The following is a 13,021-nucleotide window of genomic DNA, read 5'->3' as shown; positions in this document are numbered from 1 at the left end:
TACAGTTAGGAGGTATAGAAGTTTTAAATGCAGCCTCTCTCCTCCAGTAGAAGCTTTCTGGTCATCAGGCAATTACTGAGTATCTGCAAAAGCTCTCATTCATTCTTGCCTCTACAATTGCAAAGCTGCAGAGACAGCAACCTAGTTTCATAACACCCATGTGAAACAGGGGAGCATCATACACACTTCATGCAGGGGGGAAATACAGAGACAAACAGTTGCTTAGACTGCAGAAAAGACCATGAAAGTGATGCACATTTCCACTTCTCAAAACAAGACTTTAATCACTGGCCAATCCCGTGCCCCATACAATTACAGAATAAAAGACCAAAAAGCATCGTGCTCTCAAAGCTTGACACAAGGAAACAAGGAGAGAGAACTACATAGAAAGAGAAATGTGCTCTAGCAATTTGTACAACAGATTATTTACAAAACCAGCAGCAAGACAGCACGACATCTGTCTGCGAGTCAAGTCTGTTTGAACTTTAATGAAGGCCTCCTGTGCTGTGGGCAAAATGAGACTGACATCACCCAGCCCAAAGGTTTGTCTTGGCTCTGACTTCAGTGATAAGCCCCACGGCTGTTGGAATCTTGGACCAAAACAAGCCCTCGGCTTTGTAACCCACTGAGCAAGACCTCAGAAATAATTTACCTTACAAACCTCCCACCCCCCCCCCCCCCGCTCTTTTTTTTTTTAACCTGACTAATGCCCTTCTAGTTTACATCAGTTCAAAAATAGTGGAAACTATTCAGTTTATGAACCAACATTTACAATAATTTCTTTTTGCAAAAAACATTAAATTTGCTAGAAAATGTAGTTTGCTGGTTTTCTCCTATTACCACCTTCCTTCCCTTCCACCCCCCCCAAAACAGCCATAGTCATTAATATACATATGTTTCTTTCCTCACTGGTCGTTTTGATGTGCCTGGAGGGAATTATTGTTCCAGCTGTGGTTAGAGATTGGGACCCAGAATTAATTTTAAGCCTCCCAGAGTTAAAGAAAGATTCTGAGCAGTCTAGCTATTCAGGTCCATATCCCCTTTACACTTTATTGTCTAAGGGCAGCTCTGATTTATTAGCATGTCATCTAGTGGATTTGCACCCTAGAGGCAGAACCTCTGCCTCTCACAAGCCACCTCTCTGCACTAAAATATCACCATGTGCTAAAGTGTCAAAGATCTCCTGGTCCTAGTCCACTTGTCAGGTGCATCTGACCTATCTAGGCTAAAGAATGTTGCTGTATCATATCCCTTCTCTCCTCCATCCATTCTTCCCATGGCCAATATTTTAGGCCTTCTCAGTCATTTCCTGATCTGCTCTGGCCTGAGATATGATGTCATGGCTCACAATGGTCTTCACACTTCAACACTAGGCAAAAAATGTGCTGTTATCCTCAGGGAAGTGACATGGTAAAACAAATCCTCTTGGTCAAACAATGCAGAAGTTATGTGAAGAATCTCCAGTGGGCAAGGGACACTAAAAGGATTCTCTGCCTCCAAAGTTTTGTGGCATCTATCAGCTGTGCAAAGAGGAGCCATACTAGCTTGTTGGTTTTAACTAATCACGGTTAAGGGTTTACAGCATGGACACCTGTTCACAAGATGGGTTTTTTCAATGATGGGTTTTGAGTGCTCAAATGAAGACCCTTTGGAGGGTTCTCCTATGTTTCAGAAAGCACTATTTCCTGTAAAAAGGACTAGTAATGTGTCCAACTCAGACAGATCGTGTGGCTGTATTCTTACCCTACCTGTCCATTACTGCTTACTATTGCATAGATTCCCATCCAGCTTTCAAAGCAGAGCAGACAGAGACCAGTCCTGGGGGAGAGGGTGAGTGGATACACAGAAGAAATGTTCCCAGATCAGGAAGTTCAGATAGACACAGATCAAACTTACTCTTGGACATCCTACTCACTGCACTGGGGCACAGCAATGTAAGCAGGGTATTAAAGTTCAGGCCTTTTAACAGGCCACGGAGCTAAATCACTGACAGGAAAGTGAGTCCAACATTTCCTATAGCCTATAAGGCATGCACAGACATACTGCACAACCCCTCCATGTGCAGCTGCTACTCAAGCCTGACTGCTCCACTGAGTGCAAGCAAACTGTGTGTCAAAATGCTCTTTGCTGACTGGCACACATGAAACTGTCTGTGCACACATGGAGCTGTAACCCAATTTTTTTTTATTTGTGCAAATGGCCAAAACCTTCCCTACATCAATAGAACTGTATCATTTATGAGAGTAAAGAATTTAGGCCTATATAGGTTGAAAATCCTTCAAGGTCTGGACTGAAACATCTAGAGGGAGAGAGAACTGAAGCTATATCCGTCCAGCTGATCAACAGCGACCAGTCTCATGGATTCTCAATCTGGTTGACAGTTATATTAACTTAAGTAGTAACCTTGACTCTCCAATCACTTAGTGAACAGAGGACCTCTTCAGCTTGGTGAAAAATCCTGTTCATTTCCCCGTCCATATAAGCCCATTGGAAGTGTGGGTATGATACAACTTGCCTTTACAAGGAGCACTCTTTTGTGAGCTGAAGCTGACACCATCCATGTAGGAGGAAACCTTTGAACCCCATATTGTTCTCATCCTGAAGCTAGGTTTAAACTCTGTTTTTGCAGTGATTAAACTATTTTGGTTAGAGGAATGATTCTTTTACCCATTGGCACAGCCCCAAGGGTTTCAGCTTTCTAGCAGCATTCAGTTGCTTAACACAACTGTCTTTTGTCCCTGTAAATTAATTAAATGAAATCCTGTAATTCCAGAATAACTCTGTCCAGCCCACAGCCACTAAACATTTGACTCAAACCAAACTTTTACAGAGAGAGAGGGGCTGTAAGTAACCTGGAGTGAAATAATTACTTTCCTCAGCATCCACAGGCAGATTTAACTGCCTTTCCCCAGTCTGTCACTTCAGACAGTGCATCTGGTGTTTGCATTCACACGGGGAAGCAGCCCCGCTACTGTACATCCCCTAACTCACACCGCGAGCCCTGACGTATAGCTAGTCCACCCATTTCCCTTTTGTCCAGACAGCAATGGCTAGACAGTGCATCCCAAGGGGAAGTGGCTGAGTCCAAAGTTCAGGGTGGCAATCCTCGGTGACAAATCTATTCCAACGCACAGTATTTCCTCTAGTCACCTCAATGTCACCACAAGGGCACACGGAGCAATGCAGCCCCTGGGGACTCTGTAGACGAAGGCACAGGGCCTGATAGCCCTGTGCTGAGGCTTTGTAGCAAGTGACTAGTGGGAAAGGCAGGACCATGGGGTGCCTAACGTGACAGGGGAGGCGTGAATGTGGCGCCGACAGTGGAGTTTATCTCAAGCATGAACACAGGCTCCAACCCTGTAGCCTGAGCACCTTATCATAGCTTTAGAAGTGTTACTTTTTGAAACGCTACTCGCCCATCTCGCTGTGCTGACAAGCAACAGCTAAAATATCCTGCCCCTCTGGCCCATGGCCATGCCATCCTCCACCACAAAAGGATGTAGCTATTTCCAGAAGCTTGGCGAACACAGTGAGTATTTTCTGGGAAAACAAAGAAGGGTTGTCAAATCAAGAACAGTGGGTGATAAGAGTCACCATAGCTACACTGAGTTACTAAGAAAGAGCAGCTTAGCTAAGCTCTGGATGAGGCTGCATTCCTCCCACTGCGGCTCACCCACCCGAGGCAGGAAGGAGCTCTTCCTGTTCACACGTAGCCTGATGTGCATCCACTGCGGGCTTCCAGGATGGTCTCCCTGGCACAATCAACTGCTTGCCACACTGTGACATGAAGGATTTGCCTTCTAATCCTAGTGAGCAAGCGTGGGCACATGCAAGTATCCAATTGTGCCTGAACTGATGAAGCATCAATGCAGAGGACTGTAAATGTAAGAAGGAGGAAGAATAATATGCACATGAATTCTCCGCCAAACAAAAATCAAGACAGTTTACCTCCCTGTTCTCAAAAAGCAGGGACCTACCTACACAACTGTCTAGTCAAGGAAAGTCCATGGGTCTGAGATGTGTCAAAACTAATGGATAATTGGGATCCTGCTCTGGGAATACAAAATTGAGGTTATGCACAGCACCACTCTCTCACAGGCTGAAGAAAATCAACAGAGTGGTTAGTGGAGGACAGGCTTTATGTAATGGCTACATTTTTAGTTAGTCAAGTTATTCTTAGATTCATCACCAGTCCGTTACGGGAGGGAGAGGGGAAGTAAACAACCACAGCAACTTCTAGGACAGCTGCCATTTCATTCCTGTAGCTGTTTAGCCATTTCTAGAAATGGCTTCGCCTTCTGCATGCTCTATACTGACAAATGGCATGCAGCAATAAATATCACAATGGGATAGTGTGACCTCTTGCCCCTTTATTTGGCTTCTTGGCTATCAAACCTTCTAGATCAATGGGCACTGTTGACACCACTCTGAGCTATTCCAGGATGCGCTAGGTTGCAAAGAAAAACCCAGCAAATGTTACCCCAGACAAAATGTTTAAGAAATGTCCTCCCTACTCCCATCTCTTCTTTCAGAAACTTACATTCTGCAAAATCCATTGTAAGAGTCCAGATCAACACATCTAGTGGTGCATCTAAACTTAGCCACCCTCCAGAACATCTGACTCTCTGCTGTACACACAGACTTTTAAATATCATGCACACACATTCATATATCACAGACATACCATGTGCCTTCCCAAGACATAACCACACATTCTTATATGGCTACTAGAGTCTAAAGCCTGCAAAAGAGCCACTCAGCCCCTTCTCGTACTGTACGTACCATGTTCTTGAATCAAAGATTGAAGTGGTCATTTTATCAAAACCTCTCACAGTGTCTGATCTCTTTTCTTTTTTTTAACCAGAACTTGTTCTAACCGAACTTGGAATCATATTTTCTATTCACCAGAAGAGGTCACCACACACCTCATTAAGGACAAAGGCAGCCAACCCGAAGTAAAGAGGCTAGGGGGGATCTCACAGGAATGACTTTCTAGTTTTGCTGGGGAAATCTCTCTCAGCTCAAAACAACGGGGGATATGTAATCTCCATGCTGCCCAGAAATGGTTCTCTTTCTTCCTCCCGTCAGAGGTTATGAACTGCAGACTAATGTAGCAGCCTTTCTGCTTTCAGCTGCTAATTAGCTGTATGCTTTGCTATACAATTTTACGAACTGAGGCCTGACCTAGCTCCCACTGAAAGTCCAATCTTCCTGTAAGGCAATAATATGTAGACCAGTTAGACCTCAGTTGAAACACCAAGGGTATCTAATACAACACAGAGAATGAAAGACTCGGATTCTGAGCAGTTTAATGTAAGATCAGCCTATGAATTTCTGAGGACCAACTTAAAGATTGGGGAGAAGGAAGACTGGCTGCCACAGGATTAAAAAGACCTACGTGGTTTAAAACCATGCACAGCTAATCCATGTTTTCAGTTGCAGTGTGAATACCTACAATTTGCCTGTGTAGACATTCCCACCTTTCCAAAACAACTGGGCAGCAAGATGGTGTTCATCTTGCTAGAGATGAAGCTTAGCCAAAAGCTAAGTTTCAGGTGAGGATTTATGGAATACGAGTACTTCTTTAATCCTCTGCCTTTCCACCAGGCACTGACCAGAAGTCTTGTGCCATTGCTCCGAACACCTCAGCTTGTTTCCTATTTGTTTCAGGATCCATTTTACTAGGGTCTCCAAAAATTCTCAATTATGTTTCAGCTGATCCTACAATGTTTGCCTAGCCTTCATTCCCCGCTTGCTTCTCACATTTGTCTAATACAAAACCCCGCCCTTCTTCCCATCATCCTGCCATGATTAATCCGAGAATCTTCTCCAGTACTACAGCCTGTAAAAGCTGTCTGTGTTTTTCATACCAGCTCTCCAGCAGTTTTCACATTTCATCTGCTTTACACTGCTCTACGATTATTATTTACATCTATAACTTGATCCATTCCCTCTCCACTTTTTCCTTTGAGAGCTGAGGATACCATTTGCTGAAGAGTGCTGAGCCACAGGCAGTGGGACTCTGTGTGCTTAAAGTACCTTGGGAAAAGCAGTTTGCCTCTAGATGTCAAAAGAATTTACAGCAAAATTGTTATCAACATCAGGAAAACGAGCACAGAGCAAAGCCAGGGATCTTTAGCACCAAAACACACAGCAGGACCACTGAAACTAAAAATGCCCTCATGCATGAAGAAAAAGCTCCTTTGGGAGACGAATCATTGAAAGGGGGCCAGGAACACCCACCAATGAATCAGTGGATGTCGCACTTCTCTCCCTAATGCCATCCAAGTGCCAGCACTCAGGGATAATGAGAGAAGTCAGACTGATCTTGGCTGCTACAGGCCAGATGCAGAAGTCCCATGTGGCTTCTTTGTTTCCACCCCTGCTGCAGCAGAGATCAGAATTGGGCCCAAGTCCTCTCCCAGCAAGCAACAGTGAGCCACAGAGCGTACCGAGACAGCCATTTGACTAGCACTGAGCACCATCTCCAACTATTTCATCCCCTCCCTCACTGCTGCTTCCCTGCTGGGCTTCATTAGCATTAGGAGAATGTGGTAAATGTGCCTGACAAACCTAATATTAAAATTTTGCCATCAAAACCCAATGCTCCAGAACCACGTACGACCTGCTACTAAATGCCAGCCTGCTGCCCTCCTTGTCCTCGGGTGGCCTATGCCCCTTCTTGTTCCAAAGGGCTACAGAGGAAAATATCCCCTCTTCACCCCTATCAAAGAGATCAGTGAACATTAGTGAGAGCAGAACAGATCAGGCAAAGGCAAAATGCATTCTCGGGACCCCAGAGAAGAGTGGCGACAGCACTGAATCTATCCTCTTACTGGCCTTCACAGTCCCACAGAAGGTGCTGTCGGACAGGAAGAGAAAGGAAATGTGTGCAGTAGGCCACTGTGGGATGACCAGCCCACAAGAGAAGCTCCTTCTGAGTCGCCTGATAGTGAAGGTTTGGTTTATTCCCCACAGATGGGCTATCACAGACACTAGGAGATCAGAGTTCCTCCCAGTACACAGTCCCAGCCATCCCTGAGGTAGGGACCAAATTCTTCTCTGGTTTGTGCTGGTGCAGATCCAGCGGATACATGCCAGCTTTACACCAGGTAAGCGAACTCAGCAGTCTCTGTGCCAAGTCCCTTTTCTGTAGAGAGGACTGCTGCTGCAGATCCCCCTGTACCCCCTCCTGCAATAAGGCCTTGCTGTCAGCACATAACCTAAGGTGAAGGCAATAAAGTGCCAGAAGAGCAAGCAGAGCACCTGCAGCTGGGTAATTACCAGCCAAGCCTGGGCTCATGATGATGCTGTGCACTGAACCCCGCCTCAGCTCAGCCGCTAGACCACTTGGGAGAGGGCAAGGGAGGGGGACAACCAGGCAAATGCTTGGATATCACAGCTAAATGTTAATGTCTCATAATGAGGGGCCCCTGGTGCCAGCTTCCATCAAGGACTTGGCAATCCTACTTTGACGAAAGCGCTACAAACACATCACTGCCCTTTCAGCCAGCTGCAGTGAGCCAGGAAATGCTGGCCTGAGCAATTGCGAAGGAGAGGGAGGCTGAAAGGGGTCACTGAGCTAGGAAGGAGGAGGATAATGAGTTACTGCGGCAGTGCTCTAATGGTACCTATCTAAGCAGGCCACACGCTATCAACTTCAGAGCTCAGCTTCCTCACAGCAGCCTGTAGAGATGAGGCAGGAATAGTATGCCCTAACCCTACTCTTTTAATAAGAAATAAGATCTCTGCTGGTACAGGAGGAATATCTCAGTAAGCTGGGAAACAATTTACTGTTGAAGATGAGCAACACACGCCAACCTGCCTTCTTCTTCATAGTTCCTTCCACCCTATATGGAGGATTTGCCATACAAAGGAACACTCAAATCACTTCAGAAACGGGCACAAAGCCATTTCCTGTCTCCCAAACATTTTCTACTGTCCTTAGGGGTTCCTCCCTTCTTATAGACTGACGTTTGTTGTTGAAGTCTCCAACTTAACAACCCAAAAAAACCCCAAATCCAAAAAACCCACCAAACACACATTCTGATCCTGCAGCTTTCTAATGTCCCGGTTACTGTACATGTGGTAAGAAAGATGTTGGAGCTGTGCTCCTTTCAGACTAATTTCAGATTTAATACAAATTGTGTATGCTAAACTGAGAAAGAACACATAGAGGAAATGTTTTAAGCTGGATCCAGGGGAAAAGAGGAATTTATTTCTCATGTAGAAGCTTTCTGTGCATGTGTCAGCCTGGTTTCAGCTACACTCCCTGTCACTCAGGCCAGTAACCAATGCAATTTTCTTGCCATATTTTTAAGACTTGGATTTCCCTTCTTCTCCAAATCACACTCTTTTGTCTCATAGGTTAGTAATGCCATATTATTATGTTAGGTAATAACACTTAGTTCTTACATAGTGCGTTTTATGAGACCCCTGTCCCTCTGATTTGGTACTTCACAGTGACAAAGGAGCCAGGTGAATGTGTAGTGGATACAATTTGCTTCCTGTATCACTTATACTTCTCTCACAATTATTTTCCTCTGGATGGAAAGGAAAGGTTTAGCAGTCAACCCAAGGAACACTGAGCTAAGCAAACTGACATATGTAAGTAGCACCAAGACAGCAGGCTGCAGATACCTTCAGATTCACAGTAACAGAATGATGCTGCATTGCCTAAGTGTAAAATGCTCCTTTTATTCGCCATTAGAAAAGAGAAATATTTCCTCCCTCCTCCTCCTGGGAGAATGAAAACAGATGAGAACCTCAAACCAATCCTTGCACTGGCAGGAACTCAAAAGGTAGACTTGGGAGGGGTTGGAGGAAGATATAAAGGCTGGTAGCTGGAGACAGAGCAACACTGAACTGGAGAGACTCAAGGGGAGGAGGAATCAGAGACACCAAAACATGAAGATGAACATGAAACTTCTTTTTTGCCCTGGATTCCTTCTGCTGCTTATTGTCAGTCAAAACCAGGCAAGGGCCAGGCCCATTTCCAGCTTACAGGTAAGTGACTGGCTGCTCGATAGAACTGAAAGAAGCTGATGCTTCTTTAGGACTTAGACACTTCAGATTAGCTCCATTTCTTCCAACCCCAGCTAAAGCAGCAGGAGACACTCAAAGAGATCATGACAGCAGGAACCCTGAGGTGGGCAGACACAGAGTTATTAAATGGAGGGAAACTAAAGTAATCGATTACTGGATTTAAATTTCTGATCACATGAGGCAATTGAAAGGAAAATGTTTTTTCCTGTGGGGCCAATTTGGGGATTGCAGATTTAGAGTAATCCTATGACTAAGTGAAGCAGTAAACTTTTGGAGTAAAAGGAATTTTCCTGGAAGGACTCTGATCTAGAGCCCTAGAGCAGTCACCTGTATGCTCCTCCCTAATCTCCTGGTTTAAGCTGAAAAAGGAATTAATGGGATTAATGGGTTGTACCTGCATGATCTCCTCCTCAGCTCAGTAGTGCAGTAATGCAGTCCCTGCTTGCGAGTCCCAGAGGTAGAACATGAGAAAAAGAGAAAGTGTGTGTGTGTCTGTGTGTATTTGTGTGCGCAGGAATTCCAAGTCATTAGGAAAACACATTTCAGCTACCTGACTAGGGATCTGGTATTCCCAAATATGAAGTAACCTCCCAATCTGTACAGAAATACATAATCCTTCTAGCACAAATTTCAGCATGTCTCCTGTCATTGCATTGCATCGCTTCTCTTATTATTCCAAGGTATCAACAATTTTTTCCTGTTCCTTATTCACTCTTGACCAAGCTTCTTTCATAGTCTTTTACAATTGATCCCATACCCCAGATCCCCAGCTCCAGGAAAGACTAAACTGGCAGTTTGTCAGCTCAGAACTATGGAACACGGTAACAGCATAGAGCCTTACAGCATTTTAAGACAGCATACAGTTTAGCTCAGAGCAGCTTGGTGAGCTAGAAGAAACTAAAGATAACCATCACAAGCAGTCACTTCAGTACTTTCATCTTTTGATAAACGTCCAAAATAAGTTTCTAGCACTGAGCATGGCTTAGACGAAAATAATGACAGCGTTCCCAGAACCCCTGGTTTTTCTCCTCTCCTCCCTCTCCACCATCTCCCTTTCCCTTTTTTCAGATTCTGTCCAAACTGTTAGATGGGGACGTGGAGCATCCCCTGGTCTCCGAAGAGGGGGACCATGAGCAAGACGACATGATCCCAACAGGTGCCTTTGATCAGCAAGATGCTGAATTCCAGTGGACCCGAAACACCAGGGACCAGCCTGAGAGCATGTCCATGGGTGACAGTGCTGTCCAGAGGTTCTTCAGTGACCTCTTAAGTTTACCCCATAGATACCGAGGCAGAAGCAAAAAGGGCCTCTCCGGGGGCTGTTTTGGTGTCAAGCTGGACAGAATTGGGTCACTGAGTGGACTGGGATGCTAACTGCTTACTACGGTAAGAGAAAGCCAGAGGCAGGTGGTCTGTGCGTTCATGTATAACTTGCATAAATATGCAGAAGAGCAGATTTAATTCAACTTTAAGGAAATGGTGCCTTAAAGTAACTTTTACCCTCCGATCGCAAACACAGTTTACTAATTTTACCCTCCTCAGAATTCACTGTCATCAGATGTATACTTAAAACCTGTGAATGCCACATCTCTGCTTTACCTGCTTTCACTCCTTTCTTCAAGTCAGCTGTATGCATTTCATCTTGTCACAGAAGCCAGATCAGAGAGGTTTTCACCAGCTCCCCAGGGATGCTTGTGTCAATCCAAAGAAACTCTGAGCAGAACAGTGGAGCTGAACCTGGCCCTAGAACAGTAAGAAATCAGTTCATTTCCATGCGTGAAATCCTGTCCACTTCTCTTTCTTTTACTCATTTCTCTGCTTTCTTGACAGGACTGACTTTGAGGTTTCAAAGGACCTGTTGCCTTTCAGTGAAATATTCAGCCCTTATTCACATTGGCTCCACCAATCCATCTACTACATGATGTACTGAGCAAATTGCACTCCACCTCTCCCCTGAATTACTTGGCCAATAGAATACACCATTGATGTACTGCCTATTTGTATCATTTGTGAACATCTACCTGAAATTTAATTACAAAAAATATTTGTACTGTTTGTGTACTAAATGTATAAATAAACAAGTCTCATCATGTCACAGATAATAAACTGGTTTCCGATAATTTGGTGAATTTGCTTCAAGCCTTTGCTGTGATTCTTTCATGTATCATTCCTGAAACTGAAACAGTGCCCCAGCTTGCAGTTAGGCACAATCCACTAGAATTCAGAAGCATTTCAGAGAGCTGCTTTCTGGCAAAAAAGACTTTTTAGCTGCTCTTAAAAAAAAAAAAAAAAAAAAGACATAAAATCAAACAAGCCCTTCTCTTTACCAAAAGAATCTTTCTGAAGTTAAGATATTACTGTCTAAACGTAAATATAATGGTAACAAGACTGACATAGTCATCTTCACATGAGAGTCATCAGAAACCAGGACATAAAGCCCCAAGTCTTTGACCACCACAATTTGAACTAAAAGGGTAGCTGTCTTAGCTGACATCAGTTGAAAGCTGTTACTCTGCATTTGGATCTGCCACTGACAGAGGAATGAGAGCTACGTTTTACGAAAAAAAGCCCCATAATTGTTTCTTACTAGTATATCTTATCTTGTCCAAAAAAAAAAAATGCTACCCTTCTTTAAAGAAAGTTCAAGGGCACCCTACTCTTCCATAGACAGATCCAGACATCGCAAAGCATTTTTCTAAAAAGATTCTACAAAAAATGTATCTGACCAGTTCTCATTTTTAAGCAAACCAAGTATTCACTGAATCTAACTATGAGCAAATCAGAGAACAGCTACTTGGCAAAATCCTGAGCGAAAGGAATTCTGTATGAAGGCTGGTTTGCCAAGATCATGACTGTGATGTTGATGAGAGCTGACCTCTGCAAGCAGCTCCACGGAAATCAGTAAGGCTGCTCACACAAATGTCTACGCTGACGGTCACAAATGAAGGTACAGCTGTTCACTTCCAGCCCTTTGCTTGGAGCAGGCAGATGGGCTACACAGTTGTACTCCTCCCATTTTCTTGCCCACAAGACACATGCTCCTGGAAGAAAATATTCTGGTAATAAGCCTATTCCTAACAGGACCCCTGGGTATAAACTGCAACATGGACCACAAACATATATGCAGAGCAAGTTCATCAGCAACCCTCCAGCTGCCCGTGCTCTGAATCTCTGGCAGTTCAGCTCTCATGAAGAAAGCCTGTTTGCACAGAGCAGCTAGAGGTCTAATTTCTGGGCCTGCCTCAATCACTTAAACTCTATGATTTGGTTCTGCTCCTTCTAACCACAGTTCCCACAAAATGAAGGCAATCCAAGGACCCACTGGAGAGCTATTCAGAGCCAAACTAGAAGAAACTTTGTTCTTCTCTCATGCTATTTTAAATATATAGTTTTCCACCCAGAAACTACAGACTTGCTCTAGGAAGGACATCAGTACAAGCTCATAAACATATGTTTCAACACTTAAGAGCTGATTATCAGAGACCAGAAAGCACAGACGGATTTGTTAATGGAGATACTCTCCCGTTGCTCAAGCTACCAAACAGCTTCTCTCTCTATTTTCTTGTAATCTTTTACCCTTTCAATATCTTTTCACATTTAGAAATTACCATTAATTCTACCTCTCTGTGGCTATTCCATCCTCCAGAATCTTTCTCTCCTCAGACCAGTAGTTACAAAGTTATCAACACAAATCCCGAGCAGAAAATTCAACAACATATCCTGAAGGCTTTTCTAGTTAACAGGTTTTGTTAGGCCTTATGCTGTTTGCTACTTACTCTGTTTAAGTTAACTTTTATAACAAAGCAGCAGCAACAGTGAAAATGCCCTAAACAGACGCTCGCTGGCAAGGAGTGGTCTCATCACGTACATACGCAGCCCTGAGTACAAGCTCTCAAACAATGGAATAGTCCATATAATGAATTTATTATACTCTCTGTTGCCTTTCCTAAGCAAAACAACAAGAAAATGAAGCATT

General features: G+C 44.0%; 1 protein-coding gene across 1 annotated transcript; it reads left to right on the top strand.

The window, feature by feature from the left end:
- Positions 1 to 8,913: 8,913 nt before the first annotated feature.
- On the top strand, positions 8,914 to 10,419 carry NPPC (natriuretic peptide C). The gene is made up of 2 exons (XM_009573230.1): positions 8,914 to 9,006; positions 10,114 to 10,419. The coding sequence occupies exons 1-2, from the start codon at positions 8,914 to 8,916 to the stop codon at positions 10,417 to 10,419; spliced, it is 399 nt and encodes a 132-aa protein (XP_009571525.1).
- The last annotated feature ends 2,602 nt before the right edge of the window (positions 10,420 to 13,021 follow it).

This window comes from Fulmarus glacialis, unplaced genomic scaffold, assembly GCF_000690835.1.
Source record: "Fulmarus glacialis isolate BGI_N327 unplaced genomic scaffold, ASM69083v1 scaffold47502, whole genome shotgun sequence".
Classification (NCBI taxonomy): Eukaryota; Metazoa; Chordata; class Aves; order Procellariiformes; family Procellariidae; genus Fulmarus; species Fulmarus glacialis.
The sequence above is the reverse complement of the archived record's forward strand: the minus strand, read 5'-3'. Positions and strand labels throughout refer to the sequence as shown.

Coding starts and splice junctions, on each gene's coding strand:
- NPPC (XM_009573230.1), top strand. CDS start 8,914: ATGAACATGAAACTTCTTTTTTGCCCTGGATTCCTTCTGCTGCTTATT. Junction 9,007..10,113: donor GGCCCATTTCCAGCTTACAG/GTAAGTGACTGG, acceptor CCCTTTTTTCAG/ATTCTGTCCAAACTGTTAGA.